General features: G+C 35.6%; 3 protein-coding genes across 3 annotated transcripts; 2 read left to right on the top strand and 1 right to left on the bottom strand.

Moving 5' to 3' along the window:
- The first annotated feature begins 86 nt into the window (after nucleotides 1-86).
- MYB27 (myb domain protein 27) lies at nucleotides 87-1972 on the top strand. The gene is given in 5 exon segments (XM_021961465.2): nucleotides 87-739; nucleotides 742-829; nucleotides 928-1057; nucleotides 1188-1285; nucleotides 1377-1972. Coding segments are annotated over 5 exon segments (711 nt in total). The 5' UTR covers nucleotides 87-694; the 3' UTR covers nucleotides 1727-1972.
- A 1655-nt stretch (nucleotides 1973-3627) lies between these two features.
- LOC110759404 (Pectin lyase-like superfamily protein) lies at nucleotides 3628-6393 on the bottom strand. The gene is made up of 4 exons (XM_021961453.2): nucleotides 6042-6393; nucleotides 5460-5923; nucleotides 4471-5122; nucleotides 3628-3872 (listed from the first exon to the last, which is right to left on the bottom strand). Exons 1-4 carry the CDS (start codon nucleotides 6170-6172, stop codon nucleotides 3656-3658), a joined length of 1464 nt encoding a protein of 487 aa, XP_021817145.1. The 5' UTR covers nucleotides 6173-6393; the 3' UTR covers nucleotides 3628-3655.
- A 7334-nt stretch (nucleotides 6394-13727) lies between these two features.
- LOC110759409 (carbonic anhydrase Nec1-like) lies at nucleotides 13728-16026 on the top strand. Its single transcript, XM_021961456.2, has 7 exons — nucleotides 13728-13987; nucleotides 14148-14365; nucleotides 14460-14566; nucleotides 14650-14764; nucleotides 15187-15354; nucleotides 15485-15538; nucleotides 15642-16026. Exons 1-7 carry the CDS (start codon nucleotides 13876-13878, stop codon nucleotides 15732-15734), a joined length of 867 nt encoding a protein of 288 aa, XP_021817148.2. The 5' UTR covers nucleotides 13728-13875; the 3' UTR covers nucleotides 15735-16026.
- The last annotated feature ends 5221 nt before the right edge of the window (nucleotides 16027-21247 follow it).

The following is a 21247-nucleotide window of genomic DNA, read 5'->3' as shown; positions in this document are numbered from 1 at the left end:
TGGCATGCAGCTTATGCTCTTGACCCTTGAAGCTTGTAACATGGTTTTGAATTAAATGAAAGCCCCAAATCAAGTTCTTGGATCCAATCGCTGTCATCAACACAATGCTAATGTCTTTATCAAATTTGATTATCATTTCTGGTTTCATTTGAGAACAAACCCTTCCTCCTCTATAGGATCAAGTGATGTGCAGTCAGTCCAAAGTTGTTTCCGGATATGCCAATGAAAAGTATCCACAAGATCTATTAATCTATTTCAAAATCTTGCTTGACTTGGCCACCTTCCAAAACATTATCTCTATCCTCTCTTTTTTATACAATCATATAGTAATGTTGCTCTGCTAACTTTCTAAGATAGGCAGAGACAAAATAGATATCTATATGCTGCAGTAAAATCAATAATATAATTTTCATAGAAGGACAACATCTGCTTATAGAGACAAAAAATGTGATGTAAGAAGGGAGATAGAACTAGAATTATCAACTGTTCACCTTCATGGATGACCTAATTGTTGCCTTATTAGCATGAATTTATGCAAGCCAATGGTGGAGTCCCACAAACTAGTGATGTGTCCACCTAGTGTGGCATGTAAGAAGTTCTAATCACCCTCTCTTTTTTCTCTTTTCCCCAACTCCTAGTTACCTTTGCTTCTCGTATATAAGGATTTAATGTCTCTTGGTTTGTCACACCAATAATGACTTGTCAAGCAGACATCGAAGGAGAAAAACTGCGCAAAGGTCCCCATGGCTTGAAGAGGAAGATGAACAACTCACAGCCTACGTAAATCTAAAGGGGAATCGGAGGTGGGATGCTTTAGCGAAAGAATCAGGTACGTACATTACATGTGATTCTTATTAGTTAATTTTGGAGATGACTCATTTTACACATGTGGAGAACAGAAATTAAGAATCTGTTTACATGCTGCAGGTCTAAGGAGGAGTGGTAGGAGTTGCAGGATGAGGTGGTTGAACTATCTCCGTCCAAATCTTAAGCATGGACATATCACTGTCGAAGAAGAGAAAATAATCCTTCATCTTCATGAACGTTGGGGCAACAAGTAAGGTTCTTAATTTTCTTGTCTTTACCTATTCAAGTTTGACATTACCACTGCTAGCACTGCTGCCTAAGTGCATAAGTTATGTTTACCAATTTTGATAAGTGGTCCTCTAACTATATCCGTCATGTAGGTGGTCGAAGATCGCGCAAATGCTTCCTGGAAGAACTGATAATGAGATCAAGAATTACTGGAGGACACATTTAAAGAAGAAAGAACCAATTCAAGATGGTACAGAACTTCATCATTTTTTCCTGCTTTCTGATATATGTTACTGCTAAGGTTATTTATCTACTTACAGTTACACTTGCTCTGTCTGCAGGAAACTTCCAATGTACGTCAAACAAGGGCCAGCAAAGTCTCTTCTTTCAGGAAGGTGATATGAGTGCTGAAAAACAGTACAACTTTAATCAAGACCATGACTCAGTTTCAAATTTATGTGGAGCCAAGGATCCTTGCTCTGATGATCTTGGTTTATCGGAATTTGCATTGACAAATTCTCCGTACGAAACCAGGTTATCAGATTGGATATCCGAATTATCAAGCGAACAAAGTGGAATAAACTATAATCAGGACTGTAATAGTGTAGAGTCAGATTTGTGTCATCTGACATGGACTCCAGATGATAGCAATAGAAGGGAGTGTCCAAGTTTCCTCTGGGACATGAACTAACAGACACTTAATATTTTGAATTGTGGATCAAATGAACTCCGAGCCTCTAGATTGAAAATCACGTTGCTGCTACGAGAAACACAACTTCTTCCTTCCAACTCCAGCATGTCTACATGAAACAATTATGGCGCAGCTGATGGCCTTATAAGAATGAATGGGCCAGAGTATGAATGGTGAATAGTTTTTGCATTTCGAACACTTAGAGCCTTCAAATTGTAATTCAAAGTGGCATGCATGTATGTGATGTAGAACCAACTTAATCAAATTGAAAATTTATCATGTTTCTCTTCTAAACTGTTGCAGTTTCCCATCATCGTCGTAAATGCTGGTAGATATAGTCATTTAAGACAAATAGTTTAGGGAAAAAGCCGACTAAGCTTAACTAAAGCATCCAAACTTTCCACCCTAAAAAAAAAGAGAGAGAGAGAGAAGCATCCAACTTGAAGAACAATGAAGAAGACCTACCAAGGTACCGTAGCAGCTAAGCAAGAGTTAAAACAATGAAGAAGAAAGTGATCGATGACCAATTTATTTTGTTAGAGAAATAAGATGCATGGTGGGAGACAGATTTAATCAGCAAAACAAGCTGCTAATAGAGTTGAGATCAGTAACAAGAACTAATCTAAGATGGTTGTGATTTAACCCTTCAAGTTTTACTGATAAAAATTCTGCAGCATTTGGGAGTAAGAAAGCATCGCCATAAATTAAGTTGCCCTCCAACATTGAATTATAAAGATCAGTTAACCAAGTAAGTTTGGTAATTACATGAATCTCTAAAGATCCAAGATGCGCAAAGGACTCACTAGTGTAGTGGTTTGGAGTAATTGCTTCCCCAGACAAGGTCATGGGTTCGAGTCCTAATCAGTGTAGTGTGTGTCGCCCCTATCAATAGAAAAGGTCCTTTAAAAATACCAAAAAAGAGATCCAAGATGTAACTTAAACCTATCAATTGGTCAAAAAAGAAGAAGGAAAAAAACAGCTTGTGGCAAACCATCTACTTTTTATCCATAAATGGATAATAATAATTATAGTTCAAAACTCTTTACTTTTCATTGCTCCATTATAGTGAGACAATATATATGCTGCTTGTAATCTTGATGAGCAAAAGAGTTGGTCAAGCGTAAGCAAAAAGCAGAAGATAACATTATCCATCTGGCAACTAGATTATGAGGTGGCATTGAATTAATAAATTGAACATGCCTACAGCTACATGAACTGAACAAGAGCCTCAGTAGACGTCACTTGCTGGCTTATGATGACCTAGAGAAAACAAATATCACAACCCAGGTTCTTAATTCCTGTTTTAAATTCTCAAAGGCTGAATATCTATCTGGTATCAAAACCTAACACCAATACCTCAACACCATTCTGTCCACCCAGCCAAACATTAGTATTTAAATTGGTAACCTGGACTGATTGTTCCAATGGATATAAAGAGCTGTTCAACTTCAATATAAAATAAAGTGATTTGGAACTAACTGGGAACTGCATCACTCTTTGTCCATTTTTAGTATAGCTAAGGGCTCGTGTGAGACTGCTTTTATAGGAAGCAGTTATACTTATAAACGTTTTTTTAGAAGTGCGTAGTGTTTTTATTAGAAGAACATTGAAATTAATTTTTATTAAAAATCCAAATACGTACTGGAAAAACACTTTGAAATGACTTCTTTAGAAAGCACTTTTAGTTCTTTCAAAAATAGTACCAAACATGCCCTAAGAGTTAGATGTATATGCTCCAGAAGACATCTCATCCTAATTAAAAGTAAACTAAACTATAGTTATAATTAGCCTAAAGCAAAAGGCAGTAGATTATATTGCTCTTATGTCTTCTCTATCTTCTCTCGTGTACCAAACATGGTTCTTAGTCAAACGTGGTTGAATATGCAGAGACATTGATGATATAAATATAAAAGCAATTGAAACCACTGATTATTTTCTCATTGTGAAATGCATGTCTGGGATAATATACAAAAATAACAAGCATGACAATGAGATCAAAAAGGAGAAGAGAGTGGATGTGGATGAAAGTGGCAGTGGAATGTTCCTGCTGCTACTTCCCGACATGTCATCTGTGTAGTCTGGACCCGACCCTAAACCGTTTCCGTCACCGTTGGATCCGGAGCTCCACTTCCCCAGGTTGTTGTCCCTGTTCATTCAAAATTGCATCATGCATTGCCATAATTTCCAGAGTATAACATTGCACAGGTCTTAGTTTTACCATTTCAACCCAAGACTTTACATATTCACAGCAAGTAGGCGCTTTTTGAAAATTTGTCTACTAGATAACAATGTTTCTTTGACCGCAAAAAGCACTTTTGTTTATTACCAAACACTATCAAAAGCGCTTTTGTAAATTCAAAAGTTGGTTTAGCACTAAGAAAAACCCTACCCAAACACATCCCATATGAATTGAGTCAATTTCAAATGTCTTTTACTAAAAGTAAAAAGAGACATCTTGGGCTCATTTTCATGGATGCAGAGATATCAAATAAGTGAAACATTATACTACAAGTCCTATTTGGTCCAAAATTAAGCAAGATAGAGGCCCAAGATGACCCCAAAACCAAGTAGATCCACCTTCTTCAAGTTTGAGCTTAGAATCAGCCCACCATAATTTTGGAATGAACTTAGTGGAGATAATCAAGGTAGTCCATAGATAATTAAGAAAAGTAAAAGAGAGTGAAAAAGAGGGAAAAAGAGAGCAAAGAGAAAGAAAAAGAGACAAAAAAGAAAAAGGAAGAGACCTGCCACCAACTCCAAGGGCACCAGCATGCATGATGAGCTGGTCAATGAGAACAGCAGACTTAGGCTCCACACTGTAGGCCTTCTCATAGTTAAACTCCACACCCTTCCCTGAAGCCACAAAGAAAGCTCCGTTTACCAAAATGTCCCCCTCTGATCTCCAGTTCCAATCCTTCCACTTCCCTTCTGCTGTCTCCACCCTCTTTGTCACCTCCTTGGCATTAGGGTTTGATGGAGCGGTATATCTATTGCCTTGGCTATTTATTGTGGGATTTCCACTGCCCCCAATTGCATACATTTCCCATTGAGTAAAGTCATTGTTGACCACATGGATGTAGCCTCTTCTGCACCTTGGCATTCTCTGCACTAGTTCTTCACCAAAGTGATTGAAGGCTATGGTCACTTGCATGCCTGAGTCAGGCAAATAGTCATCACTGTGTCCCAAAAGCATCACCTCATTGTGGTGGGAGAAGTAGTTGTTGGATATTGTGATCCCTGTGGACCCCATTACTGCATCTATCAGACCATCCTTGCAGTGTGATAGGCTGCAATGGTCTATCCATATGTCTTTGGATCCAAAGATGGAGATCCCATCACCGTCTGATTTTGTGCGGTAGCCGTAGTGGCTTGGGCTTGAACGCACATTAGCGTCACCTGCATGGAAAGGAATCCAACTCTTAACTTATTCTAATCCTAACCAATTTTTCTCAAACTCCTTCTCCGCTACTTGAGCTAATTCCAAGATCATACACCGAAATTATTTTTGAGTAAAAGCAAGAACAACCCGGCAAAGGGTTTTAAGGTAAATCTAAAGTAAATCTAGATACACTCAGTCTCTTATTTATAAGTCATATATATTAGATAAAACTAAATATGTGCAATCATTCGTAAATCATAAGTATCAAGTAAATCTGAATAAACTTAAACTACGAGCAAACCATGCGTATATGGTAAATAAAAATTCATGAAATGAAGTGGAAAACTCATGTACCTGACGGATAACAGTGGTGGACATGCACATTGTGGATAATGACATTGCTTATGAACTGCAATGTGATGCAGCCACCACCCACAATGTGGACATTGGCTCCACGGCCATCAAGGGTCTTGTAGCTGTTGAAGATGAGCTCTTGGGAGAGCTTGATGAGCATGTTCCCAGGGAACACAATCCAGAGAGGCTCAGTCTGTATCACAGCATATCTCAGAGTGCCTGGCCTTGGATTCACAGCATCATCATCAGAAGAGTCTGTGACAATATAATACTCACCACCTTTGCCTCCAAGAGCATACTGGCCAAACCCAATTGCACAATCTGCTAAGCTCTGCCTGTTGTTTGGCCAATTTGGGTCACATTTCCAACAGTCATCTATTGGGTTTCCTGTTAGGCATGAAGAGTCCTGGTATTTTTGGGTTCCTTGCAGCATTTGCCTTCTTGCCAAAGAAGCATTAACCTTCCTGAAAAATAAAGGGAAAAAAGAAGTTAAGATTGATAACTCAGATCTACAAAAGGCTGAGAAACAGAAGAAAACAGAGGGAAAAAAAACAGAGGAGGTAATTAAAGCTATGTATTTACCTATGAACTTCTTGAACAACTTCTTCTGGGTTGGGATGTTGGCCAGGAAGAGTGAGGTTGAGGAATGCTGTGGCAAGAGAAGAAAATGAGCAGAGAAGAAAGAGCAGGACAATGCAGGTTCTGGGAACCATTTTTGAGGAAATGTTAGGATAGTTTTTATAATTGCTAGGAATTGTATACCAATTTGGTCCAAGAATCTAGTTAGTGTTTCAGTGATTGAGCTGCATGTTTAATTTGGGAAGACAATATACAGTAATTGGAGTGAGTGGAGTGAGTGGAGAAGATGGTCACTTGCCCTCTTCTCTCACACTCCTTTCTTTCTTACTGTACCCATTAGTGTCATTTCAGTGCTCTTCTTTTATAATCATTGATATAGACTTTTAGGAATTCACTTAATGGAGGGGAAAAGAAAAAGAACCACACAGAGACTGTTTACTATGCGAATCCGGCTGCTCTGGAGGAGAAAAAAACTTTATTACAACGGAGATGGGACTGTTTTTTTATCTGCGGCTAATAATGCAATGACATGCGAAAAAGTTATTTTAAGTGTCATTGCGCTATTGGTCAGAAATTACTATTCCTATTGCATGAAAATCTATCTCCTAAAGGAGCTAGTCTCCATTTTACTTTCCTTTTTTATTTAAAAAAAGAAAAAAGAATTCAAACTTGATACTTTCAGACATCGTTATTTTAAATGTTTTAAATGGAGTAGACTGATAGACAATAATTAACCATGATGGGTTAAACTGTGCTCCTAATGGTTTATAATACCAAATTTCAAGCAGATAGATCCTAGATAGAGTGAAATGGCACTAGCTAATTGGACCATTATACCAATTAGCTAGGGTTTTGCAATATGGAAAGGTAGGTAAAGAAGTTGGTATCTCGTGGTGTCTGGCAGGGCTTTTTGACTTTTTGGACCCTGGTACTCTAAACCACAGTTAATAAGGCTGCCCCCTTAATTCGGCTGGTACAATGCAGCCTTGATTTTTCACCAGCATTTCATCTTTTCTTCTTCATCAAAACCCATGAAATTATAGTAGTAATTGTGAGAATGTGTAGGTGAAAAAGTGCGACTTAGGACTTATAAGGTGTTGGGTTACCTCTCCATTGCCAATTGATTTTGGGATGGAACCTCAACTTTCTTCGGGTTGCCTATTTGTGAATGCCCAACAGCCACACATGTTTCACGTCACCCAATATATATTGTCCGCGTGTTAGGCTTGAAAATTCACCACACATGCGGAGTCGTGTGAGAATGTAAAGGTGGGATCTAGCATGGGCTTATCCTACTCTCCCATTGCAATTTTGAGGTGAAACCTCAGATTCCTTTAGTAATTGCCTGTGTTCAAAACTTAAAATAAATAAATAAATAAAAAGGTACTCAAAAGATGTAGCTTCTTTCCTCTTCGTGGAAACAAACATATCAAAATATCCGGTTTCTTGAAACTAGCTTTGACAATTGGTGCTTTTATATGATTAACAAAGAGGGATACGTATCTGACAAAATGATACACATCTTTTTCTTGAGCTGAGAAATTTTGTTTCTTTTTGAAACATCAGTGCATGAATTAAGCTGAACAAATACAGTTTCAACAGCAACTGGTCCTTTTCTTTTCATCCAAACCTTTCGCTGAGCTTTCATCCAGTTATGAATCTGATTGGTTAATTCAATCAACCCCAGTTTCAAAGCCGCAGCAGTAAATAATATAAAGGGCCTACATTACACATGCAGTGCAGTAAACCCAGCAACAACCAAATATAATTATGTCTTATATATATACATATCATCAAATATGTATGGAGCCTCCTCCTGCGGATCCGGGAACAAATTGATCAGCTCTCTATTCTTCTCTCTTTCTTCGACATGAGGGCCCCACTAAAAGAAAAAGACTAATTTGGGGAATCAGAAATTAGGAAAGAAATAATACTGGATATACATAGATGCTGCTATCTATGCTTTTATTAGTTTTCAAATACCCCCCTGTTTTGTGCTTTCATTATGACATTACGCTACCTTTTATTTTAATTATTTTAATTCTAAACTATATAGATATACACTTTTGGCGTTGGTGCATGCTTTCATTGCCAAAAGTTCCAATGAAGTTGATGGGTGTAGGCCCTCCTAATTTGGTTTAGGATAGATGATTAGTTGTATAGAGACGTATAGACGTTCATTGTTGTGGACTTTTGTTAGGATAGTTCATAGTTTTGTGCACATCAAATAATAAATTGTCATCCAAGCTGCATAAGTGACTTTCTACACCTAATTGCACCGAAGTTCTTTAAGATAAAACTACAAATTAAACCGTGAAAAAAACACACACTTAAATGGGAACATACACAGATTCTGCAAAATTCATCGTATCCAACATACTACGGAAAATCTGTGGCCTACCTTAATATATAGGTCACGGGTGTACCAATGGCAGATCCAGAAGTTTTCTAGTAGTGATTAGTGACTACTCAAAATCGTTGTGCTCAAATTTCTTGATTTAATGCACCGCGTTCACTTTGCTAGTTTGCTGCTTATGACTCGTTGATAGATGCATTTCGTACGCTTCATCAGATTCTCAGAAGAATCAGACAAATGCGTGGTCCATTGTTGAATATTTATGTTAGAAAGGAGCTGTATTCATATTCCTTTCCTCTCCAACATGTAAAGTGGAAGAGAGAAAAGAAATGCCCCCTCTCTCTACAACTTTAACTGCAAGCCATGGCCCCCATTCAGTTAAAGGATTTCAAAATGCATCGATCCTAATCCCCATGCCTATACCCACCAACTTTTAGCTAGGGTTTAATGAGAGGTAGCTTTTGAAAAATTTGACCCACCCAATTCAGAATAATACCTCGAAAAATTAATCCAATATATAATCTCTCAACTCTCGTTCCTTGATCAAATCATATCCCTTAATTTAGGCTTTTCATTTTTAGATCCATGCAACTCTCTAACTAGCTATATATAGTAACAAAAGAAAGAAAACTACTTAAAAATATATTCTCTGATGTTCACACGTTATTATCATGTAGATGTTATTGTAAACAGACAGGAAAGCAAGGAGAGATAGTACAAAATGCATGACGTCCACATGATAATAACGTCCGGATGTCCGTATAGAACAATTTCTCTGTATATATATTTAAGAATCTGCTTTTGGATAATGTTAATCTATATATATAAAGCAAAAGGCAAAGAATGGTGAAACATTCAAAATACCAAAAAATGCCCTTGGTTAATGCAAACATTAAGAATTGAAATTATTAATTGAGTGAGGATAATATGGTAAATTTACACTTTTTCATATTAAAAAAAATTTAAAATTAAAAGAAAAATCAGATAATTGATCCTTTTTTTATGGAACACAACTACCCATTATTTGTTTTAATTCTAAAATAAATTAAAAATTTTCTTTTAAAAAGCCTCTCGCAAGCGCGGAAGCGCATGCAGAGAGGCTAGTATATAGAATACAACGTTCTCTTGTTGAAATCATTGGACTAGTGAATTTGCTGGTACCTCATCCTCATCGGCCCACTAATACGTACGTTTGATGCCCTTTTTGACTCTTATTACATGTTTGGTCCTACCTCTTTGACTGAAAGAAGATTTATGGATGTAGATGATTAAGTAGATCCCAAATGTATAATATATATATCTGTGTGTGTTGCCTTGCTTCAACTTGAAGTCGCTGATTAGCAGTCAAGGGCTTTATGGTAAACTAGAGACTGAAAGTTCTACGCTCCTAGCAAGTTGCTCAAAATGCATTACAACTTCTTCAACCCCCCATCAATGATCAATTCAATAGTTGGGCCCCTAAAAATCCCCTTCTTCCTAATATCCCTTAAAAGATAAAGAAATATTTAGGTTTCAAAAATGAGGTAGACAGCCAAAGAAAAAGTATACCGTAGTCTATAGAGGACAACTCAGACAATACAGAGGAAAATTTTGAAGCTCATAATGCATATATATAAGGAGTAATTATAACGCGTTGATGAATTATATTATTCACACCTAGCTTAATAATGACAATAATAGAAATAAGCGTAAGTATGAACAACACCGACAGCGACAACAATTATACTAAGTATTATTATCATTAGAGTTATATGAAAATTTTCAAACTCTTGAAAAAATCAAAGTGAAGTTTCCTCAGCTAGTCTTGAAAACACACAAAATATGAACAATTGGTGAAACAAATAGTGTGATGACTCCCTTCATGCTTTTATACCCTGAAATAATAAATTTCACCTATTAACCAACCATTTGCATGATATATTAGAATAAATAATGCTTGTTGGAATTGATAAGTAATGGTAAGATTGAGATTTTAATCTTTGCTTATATGGGTGGGTATAACACTATTTTCTTATCTTATTCAAATGTATTGTATTTTAATTTACATAAGATATTGGAGTGAACTAAATATAGTATTATAAAATCATTTTACTAGTTTTGTGCAAGAATAAATAGAGAATGATTGGACTAAACCTAGTGTACTCTATAGACATCCCGAATTATATGAAATTCTACCTAAATATATACTTGCTCAATTATCTTTGCATACTCATATTCATATCCCAAGTTTCCTTTCGATTAACTTAAAATTTTCACTAAGAGGATCGATTGGTTTTAATGTCTTGAGGTGCAAGAAAGGAGCGAGTCCAAATACAATCTTGAGAAAAAATAAAAAATGATATAGTTGTTCAAAAAGAAGAATTGAATGTGGGTGTTTGTGTTAAGATCAGAGAATAGAGAAGAGGCAATGAAAAGAACAGAGATAAAATGAAGATAGTAAAATAGAGAAGAGGTAATGAAGAAAAGAGAGAGAAAATGAATTCTATTATTGGCTCTGTTAGGTTGTGTTTAGCTAATGTTTGTAGCTTTTCTTGACAAACTTGTAATTTCTTATGTAATCAATCAAGCTCAAGTACTTTAAGCTATGTTAAGTCTGCACTCAAGATGATTACAGAAATTGAGATTAATCTTGTCATGGCTCAAATGGAATCAAAATCCTTAAAGATAAAAATCATACCGTGCATTCATTTAAATATTAAACGGTATGATTAGTCAACCAGAATGACTAGTCATCTATTCTCATGCGAATTTGTTTTTGCTGCCAGCTGTACAACTCATCAATACTAATGTGTTTTGGTCTTATTGTGAAGCCAATGTTTGGCAGCTGGAGGAATTTAGGGTGGACTTATTTTTGGTAGAAAATGAGGCTACATCAACTTGTTTCCAGTTATATTAAGGTAAATTCGATCTGAATTTTATTTTATTTTTTTGTTCATGGCCTGTAGTTGCATTTGAAATTTAAGCAGTCACGTTGAAATATGTCCAACTTTCTGACCCTTTGGTTTTCGGTAATGATTTCAGACCATATTGAAGCAGGTTCTGTTCATGTCAATTTCTTTAATCACCAAAAAAAAAGTGATATACGTCTTGTTTGGCTTTTTTGTTTGAGTTCCAAGATGCTCGTTTTTGTTTTCTGAAGTGTCAGCCGCAGCCTAAATATAGAACTTGTAAAATTACATTTGCAGCCTTCTATTCGCAAATTAAGGGCCGGGCATGGGCTGTTAAAGATTCTCGAAAACACACCAAATGTGAACCAAAAGTAAAACAAATAGTGTGAGGCACTCAAGTTATGCTTTTTTATATCCTAAATTATAAACAACTGACTTCTTAACGAACTGTTTGCATTGCATGATCTACTGCAACAAAATACAACTGTGTATATGCTAAGAGTATGAACACAACTTTTACTGCTTGTTTGTGAGCTCTTTTTGGTAGAAAGATGTTAACTGATTTGACTACTCTAATTTGTGTGAGATATTGAAGCGAACTAAATATGCGTAGGCAAGTGTCACTAATTCATATGCAAGTCCAAAGTAAAAGTGAAGAGTCACTACAATGTACTAATAATAGCATTACATTATAGCAGTCGTTGTAACTCGAGTCAAATTAATTTGGTATAATGAGTACACACTTTTTGTAATTAACTCGGGTTGAATTTAGGATGAGATTCTGATTCTTATTGTGGGAGCAAATTTCCTCCCACGAGAATATTCGGTTGAAAGATTCCTTCGTCTTCTCCGCTTCTCTTTCTCCATGCAAAATGAATAGCAATAAGAGGACCACACCCGGGCGGTGTTGGCCAAAGGCCCTCCGATGCCTAAGTCAGTTCAATCGATCTATAGAGAAACGATAGCTAAAATAGGGTACGGGAATATGTATGTGTAGTGAAAACCGGGTGGCCGGAACCATGAGTGGTGGCCGGAGCCTTGTGTAAAAGGGAGAGAGAGAGAGTGGCGGCTAGGATTTGTGAGAAATAATTTATGCAGAGATTTGGTAGTAATTTTAGACGTACCTCAACCCTTGTGTGTGGCCATCCTTTTATAGAGGTCTCGAGAGCTAGGGTTTCAGAGGAATAATTCGGTAGATGGAAGGGAATTATTCCTCCCCAATTTGGCGAGATTTGACTAATTAGGGATTTGATCTATTAGGGATATAAATCAAATCCCTAATTGTGGTAATCAATCAAATCAATACCTAATTTAATTAGGTAACTCTTCCTTTAATTGAGAATATTCGTAGGAATCAAATCAATCCTCAACCTAATTAGGTAACATTCTATTTAATTGGGTAATCCCCAATTAAATTGAATAATTCCCAATTAGGTCAAATAATCCCCAAATTGAAGGAATTATTTGACCTAAGATTATGAATTAATTCGATTCCCACACTTATGATAAACGCTTGGGTATATGAAGCTCTTAGACTTCCTTTATTTATATTGATTGTCTGATTTTGATTCTTGAATTCGGTGTTAGTTGTATTTAAACTAGCTTTTAATTTCTTTGTTGTTATTTGGCATTGCTGGCTTGGTGATGTGCAAAGTTGGTTACAATTTCGGATAGTTTCTCTGCTAAAGTAAATGCTATAATCCTGAAAACACACAAAATTTGAACAGTAGATAAAATAAAAGGGATCATCCAAGTCATGCTTTTTTATACCCTGAAAACCCATTTGATTGACCTATACATCAATATATTTTGCATGATATATTGTTGGGAAATAATTAGATTTTAGAATATTTTCTAGATGCATGTATGGGTATGGCTAGTTGTTTAGAAATTCTCCTATCTATGAGAGAAATTAAGAAGAACACGAAGGTTCATTGTATTGCTAAACTCAAGTGTATAATTTTTTTTTTTATACAAGCGGTATTCTAATTTTAATTTAATTTAAATTACGGGAGGGTGATTCAAACTCGGGTGCAGAGTGGGGAGCACATCCGCTCTAGCCAACTTGGCTAAGCCCATGTTAAACTTCCAAATTATGCATTTACTTTATTCTCTTTGTCCAAACAAATTTTACTTTATTTTCTGTTTGGCATAAACACATGCAATTACTTTGGGTTTTGAGTTTCCAAAGTAATATAAACCAAAATGAAATCCTTGGATTGTGAAACTTTCCTTTTACATGTCTTCTCAAGCGTGATGAGGTTTAGACCTAAAATCAACCCAAACTCTACCCAGCTCATGTTCGTCTAAGTTTTACCGGCTTTTCCTCATATTGATCAAAATCATGCAAAACTTTCGGTAGCAAACTCAAAACTGGCAGTGTACAATAAAATTGCCTTTGTAATTTATATGGCATTCATTAGTCTTGAGACGTCTCATGTTATACCGCCCAAGACTATCCAAAAAACTTGTGATCGCAATGCCTCTCCCTTTTTTGTCCTCAATTTAATTGCAGTTGTTTTTATCTATATATACCAATCAAAAACTGCTACTGATCAGAGCATCACAAAGACTTGCATGTTTCATCTAATAAATGATCAACATGAAGCATCAAAGCAAACCCATCTTCATCATTTCTCGTTTTCTAGTTTTTGTACTTCTGTTCACGCATTCAACAATATCAGTCGTCAAAGCTCAAGAAGTTGGTATGCAGAATGAAAATACATGTTTTTATTCTTTTATTTTTCTCATATAATCCATTTCTTAGATCGAAAATACATGCTTGAATTTAACACTTGGGTTTAATCAAAATTCAATCAAAACCAAGATTATGGATACTAATACATATATATTATATTGGTGCAGAGGATGAGAGAGATTTTGATTATGTTGAGGGAAGCAAGAAGGGGCCAGCTTACTGGGGAGAGATCAAGAAAGAATGGGCAGCATGCAAACATGGAGGCATGCAATCTCCAATAGATTTGCCAGGTAAGAGTTTTCAAATACTCCCAAGTTTGGTGGAGCTAAAGAGGACTTACAAGCCTTCTAATGCCACTCTCAAGAATAGAGGCCATGACATTAAGGTAATTAAGGAAACTCTGAAGTTCATAATCATATTTAGGAGATATTAATTACGTAAAGGGGTAGTTCATAATCGTATTTATGTGGTGGATGCAGCTTGAGTGGGCTGGCAACGCCGGATCGATTGAGATCAGTGGCATTCAGTATTTCCTAAAACAAAGCCACTGGCACTCTCCCTCCGAGCATTCCATTAATGGCAAGAGGTCTCTGTCTCTCTTAATGCCAGAAAATTGTGACGCATAAAATTTGTTTGTTGATATGCTCATGATCTAGTTTCCTGTGTTAGGTACGATATGGAGCTCCACATGGTTTATCAAAGCATGGATCCGAAAGTGGAAAGCAATACTGCTGTTGTTGGAGTCCTCTACCAGATTGGTCGCCCTGATGCCTTCCTCTCAAAGGTGAAAGAGCCAGCCTCCTACATTACACCACTTAGCCCGAGTTACCAGTATTAATTTTGGACAAATTGTTTTTTTGCTTGTTATCACTAATACAAAATATTAGCATGCATCAAATCTCATACTATATGCGTTAATATACTACATACACATGCCATGCTATAAGCGTAAGAATATACACCGTACAGGACATCTAATCTTTCTTAAAGATATGACGCGTCGTGAAAACCTCACTTCCACTCAATTTTCTTCAACTTAATTCGATATTATTTATTAACAGTTGATTGTTTTAGGGTGCAGAATCATCATTTAGAGCTTAGATTTTTAGGTTTTAAATATCAAATTTCTAAGAAATTAGTGAAGTCTTCCCAGGACGTCCTACAGGTCCTAAAAATCTTTAACATTTGCTGGTTCTGAATTTTCAGTTGGCGAGGGATATAGCATCTATGACTGATAAAAAGACAGAGAGAAGCATTGGGGTGATTGATCCTGCAGAAATAGTAGAATTGGATGGCAAAAACTACTACAGATACATAGGCTCACTCACCATTCCTCCATGCACTGAAGGCGTTATTTGGATCATGAGCAAACAAGTAAACCTTCTTCAACTATAGGCCTTTCCTTTTTAATTGAATTAGTCTTTTTTAATTTCTATTTCTTGGGTGCGGGCCAAGAACGTTATCTAACTAGCTCCTTACCTAAATTTTAATTGCCTCAATGCAGCTTGGGACAGTTTCACGGGAACAGATAGACCTACTTCGATTGTCTGTGTATGATGTAAGTGGCTGTCTGTGCTTCCATCCTTTGATTACATAGAAAAGATTTTTGTTCTGTTTTTTTTTTTTTTTTCCTTTCTAATGTGGTTCTAAACTAATTGCAGTATGCAGAGATGAATGCAAGGCCATTGCAACCTCTCAATCGTCGAATGATCCGCCTCTATTTCCAAAAACCAAAGATTATTAATTACAATTGAAGATATAAGAGAGTTCGCCAGAAACCCTAGTGGACTCACAAACTTATATATTAGCTCAAAACAAGATGGAGAAAAAAAAAATTGTACTCTTGTTAGATCTGATTTCTAAAAATAAAATTTGGAACACATATATGGACTTCAATGTGCTCCATATATCACTGTGATACGTTAAACGTGCTATGTTAGTTTAAACCACGCTACTGTCTATGCTTGAATTTCCTCTGTTCTTCAATGTATCTGTTTCTAGTTGGAGTTCCTAATTTATAATGGCATCACAAATGATTCATTCAAAGTATTTGTCCAAAATTTCATACGTTACCATGCATTCATGAATTGTTAAAAATGGACTACTATAGGACACTATATCCTTACTTCCCAATCATATGGGGTAATTTGCCAAATATGATATAAATTGATAATGTCACGAATATAATATCTATCATGAACTATTTTGATTTTTTTTCTTATTGTCTCAAGAAGCTCCATCAAACTTTCATCCAATGGCCTAAAATCGCATGGGACTAGCCGTTGAACCTAATCGAATATCGAAATCATTCAAACCCCATTTCTGAAAGAGTGATATTATATAAGTATCTGGCATCACGTCATTATGGAGTTTCTTTAGTGAAAGAGAAGATGACCTTGATGATGATTAATCTATTATCCAATCGTTCTAGGAAAATAAAAATAAAAATTGGGACTCTGGGTCCAGCCTGAGCTGATTGGTTGTTGGCAAATTCTCATGTCTATATATAGTACTTTTAATTTCAAGTGAACAAGTCAAGGCAATGTTACTTATAATTAGCATCTAATATAGGTGACATGGATTTAAAACCAACAATGGGGATGACATTAGGGTAAAGGGATATCTGATTTCTTTCCATATCTAGATCCTGTTACTTATACAGTGATATTGCTGCCATGTGTGATTGAGGAAGCTCCATAAATTTCACTATCCATACACTCACAGTTCATCAATATTGTCTTAACATTTTCATATAATCTTAATTGTTTTTTTTTTTTAAAAAAGCTGTGAATGATGGTTGAATCAAAGCAAGCCCATCTTCAGCTCTTAGTTTTTACATTTTTTCTTTTCTACTGGCATCCAACACTGATTAGAGCTAAAGAAGCTGGTAATGCAATATATATGTTTGGATTGATTTCATTATCAAGAGCCATATAACCATTATCACATTTTATATTGAATTTGGGTTTTTGGTGCAGAGCATGAGTTTGATTATAAGGAAGGGAGTGAGAAGGGACCAGAACACTGGGGAGAGCTTAAGAAAGAATGGGCACGATGTAAGGATGGGAAATTTCAATCACCAATAGGTTTGTCGGATGATCATGTCACCAAAGTGACCCCAAGTTTAGAGGATCTTAAAATGAGTTATAAGCCTTCAAATGCAACTGTCAAGAATGAAGGTCACAAACTTCTTTTAGGTTTCATTTGTGTAATTTTCTTTTTAGTCGTTTATATTAAAGCCTAAATTTACTTGTGGAAAAGACAAGGCCTTTTTTTATTATCGCAATCTATTGAATAAGTTAAGAAAGAAATTCTATGTGATTTCAGGAATCTGAAAGGGCTGTAAGTAGAGAAGAGGGGCTTGCTCTTGCAAAAGATCTTGGATGTTTGTTTCTTGAATGTAGCGCTAAAACTAGAGAAAATGTGGAGCAATGCTTCGAAGAGCTAGCATTAAAGGTACTTATGAGAAAGTTTTGATAATTTCTGAACTGAAGTTCTTATGCAACTTCATCCCTACAAACTTGTTGATATAATTTTTGTTGTCGTATTGCTAATCAAAAGCAGTCGTCGTGGGATTAGGGAGATGATTGAGATTATCTGAACATATGTGACATTTTGTTCTGTTGTCAATTCTAACCAACTGGAATTCTGTAACAGATAATGGAAGTTCCTAGTCTCCTGGAAGAAGGTTCAACTGCAGCAAAGAGAAATATTTTGAAGCAGAAACAGGAAAATCAAGCACCTCTCCTAGCGGCGGTTGTTGCTCGTAAAATGCCGCCATATGCATTGCACCTTATATGAAGCTTGACTCACATCATGAACAGATCATGTATATGTAATTTCCATTTTTTTTCCTCTTACTGCTGGTGTCTAGTTATTGAATTGCATAATTGTTTGTTTCATTTAAAATAGACAAATTGCCACTCAAATAGCATTCATATTAGCTTGTGTAAATGTGCTTTCCCTGTTTTTCAGCCATGTTATGAAACCAGAATTGCTTGTATTTTTCACATAAGAAAAAAAAAAAATTACATGAGCTCTTTCTCTGATTCATATGCTCATCACAATACTACTCAACTGTTATCTCCAGATTAACTATATCCTAGCTAGAAATTTTTGTATTGCAACATTTAATACATACACATGGACATGTTGGGATGCTGCAATTTGAAAGGACCCACTTAAAGACACATAGTAGAATGTGCCATAAGTTTTCTAAATATTTCTACATGTTATGTTATGCAAGATCATTTATCGATTCAGAAATCAAATTGAAAATACAAAGATATATGATATCGATTATCTTATTTTAGCCCTTCAAATAAACGGATGTCATACTTAGAAAATGAAAAGTAAAATGAAAATGTTTTAGGTTTCTAAATCAGAATTATGATCTTCAAAATTATAGATGTTTGAAGATCTAATTCAATGTTACCAAAATGATTTGATGGATTTTCTAAAATTAAATTGTAAACTAAACAATAATTAGTTGCCCTCTTATCCTTTATTTTGTTATTACAAACGTTCTAAATCCACTTTTAATTTTGGGAAATGGAAAAGAAAGCAAGTTAAAAGAGTGTATTAATGGAAAATAGTTTTTCTTGGCCAAAATTAGTAGAAAATAGTTTAATAAGATATGAATAAGGGGAAATGGAACATATGGCGAGTTTTATTGCAGTTTTGCATGTGATGGACATGTTCGCACCACTTTGCAAAACCCAAGGGAGGTGTCGTATAGCAGTGTAGCTCGGAAGTCCGAGTGTCGTATCCACAGAGAGCGGTGTAAAGATAGCAGAGCTGAAAAAAAACAAGTGTGATTGAGAGGTTGATTTATGCAAGATTTGATTTAGAGAAAATTTAATTGATTAAAACACTAAGGCATTGGGTTTCCACTTTTAACATAAGCATGCAACTCTTAATAATTTGATCCACAAAATATTTTCCATTATAGTTGTTCAAAATAATTAAAGCTCTTTTTAATTTCCTTTAGAAGTATTCTAAGCATAACTTGTACCATTGGCAACAAACTATCAAAAAATAATCTTCATCAAAATTCTATTAATCTTTAGTAATTCTCTTCTCTTTTAAAAGCATGAAAGTTTTTACTACACAATGGGAAAAACATGATTGAACCCATGAAATAGAATATCAAACATTCATCAATTAATTAAAAAGAAAACTACAAATTCCATTTGAACAAAAACTACAAAATCATATTAAAGCTTAAGTTTGGATCAAACTAATAAAAATTACACACTTATATTAAAAGCTTTCTCCCTAGCCTTAGCTAGGGAGTTAGCTCCCCATAAAAACTAAAACATAAATTAAGACTATAAAAGAAATGGAGGAAGGAGAGAGCTCATAGAGTTTGAGGAGCTTGGTGTCTGAAGCTGCAGTAAAGACCTCTTATTTATGGATGATTGGAATTGCTCATTGCCGCCAGCCCATCTCTGATCTTATCATCAATTGATGCACACGTACCACTTCCATTTTTCAATTCCATTTCTTTTGGTTGAGTGCAGCACCTTAAGGAAGTAAAGATGTATAGTTTATTTTAAGTTGACTGACCACTAACAATGATTCATCCCTTGGAAGCCAATCCCCACGGTTTCTCTCTCATTTTCTTCTATTTCTTTGGCTTTGCTGAACTTCTTTTTATCTGCTGGGTGGCACATCTCATCTTTTTGACAATTAAATTCCTTCTCTTTCCTTTGTGCCTTATGCATTTTGTTTTATTTATATCAATGTCATTACCACTTCTTCATTCATTTATTTGTTTAATCCCAACTTCCATATGTTCAACGCCATCTAGTCTCCACCATTCTTCTTTCCTTGTTCTTGCTTGTTGCCAATCTGACCAAGAACCTACTAAGAGAAAGTAGTTATTTAATTTCCAATATTTTTATTAGCATAATGTCTAAACTTATAAAAATCAAACTTTAGCCTAAAAGCTCAAAATAACATAAATTAATGCACTAACAAATATATATTTAGGGATAGAAATTGTAATAATTATGTGCTTATCAGGACATGTTGGACTTGATGTTCTGGGAGCCGAACTCGCTGCGATGCGGGAAGGTTTGTTAATGGATTTGTGGAGAGGTTACCAAAATTTTCTTTTGGCTTTTGATTCTCAAGAGGCAATGTCACTTATTACTTGATCTGGCAAATGTTGGAGCAATCTAGGCAATATGGTTGAAGATGTGAGGAATATATTGGTGCATTTGCAAGTGCATGAAGTGTTTTATCAACCTCACAAAGGGAATTAAGGGGCGCACCTTTTGGCTCACTTCGGCTTACGTGAACGGCGGCAATTGTTTTGGGATGGTTTAAGCTGGTGGCGAATAGAGAAAATGCTTAGTGTTTTTAAGGGAGGTGTGTGGTACTCTTTTTCCTTGACCGAATTTTCCTCAACTGGGAGTTTTCAAGGCAAGGTTTTATGAGGTCACCATAGGTGCACCTCCTTTCTCCAGCTTTTCTTGTTGTTTCTTGAATGTTATTTTGATTGTTTCTGAAGAAGTAATAAAGGTTGTTTATTTGATCAAAAGATAAGGGGAAATGGTAATGCTAGTAAACAAATATTTGTTTCAATTATCAGCAGGAAATAGTTGTCAATGTAAAAATAATTTGATTTGCAGGTGTTTTTAGTAAATAAATATTTAGTATCAATTATATTGTGGAATGAAGAATTTTATAGGTGTAGATAGCAATGTTCGAAAAATCGCTAGGCGGTAAGGAGGAACTTAGAGCCTAGAAGAGTAATTGGGCCTAGGCCTTTTTTTTTAAAAATAATTATTTTGTATTATAAATTATAAATTTACACCAAAATCATGCAAAATAAAACGATATATAAATTATAAAAAACCACAATTGATATAAAACATGGGAAAAAGTTACTACAAAGAAAAATACTTGAAGTGAAACACTAGGCCTCTAAATCTAATAACTCTTCCTCCTCCTCTCCATATCCCTCCAAGACTAGGTTTCATTTAAAGTCGGGAAATAAAATAAATAAATAAAAAATAGAACCCAACCCGCCAGCCCGGCTAGGTGGATTTTTTTTTTTTTTTCATTGGATGATATTTCGAAGAACTCGGTTCTATTTTTATCTTGTCGAATCCTTGAAAATCCACCAAACTTGCACCGATATAGCAGATACTTTGATTTTTCTCCTTCCCGTTCCACTCAATTGATACACTCAAGGAGCTTCTCAGGCGAAGCAATGGTGGTGCCTCTCTTTAACCTCGTCCCCAATCTTACCAACTCT

This window comes from Prunus avium, chromosome 7, assembly GCF_965620075.1.
Source record: "Prunus avium chromosome 7, drPruAviu1.hap1.1, whole genome shotgun sequence".
Taxonomy (NCBI): domain Eukaryota; kingdom Viridiplantae; phylum Streptophyta; class Magnoliopsida; order Rosales; family Rosaceae; genus Prunus; species Prunus avium.
The sequence above is the reverse complement of the archived record's forward strand: the minus strand, read 5'-3'. Positions and strand labels throughout refer to the sequence as shown.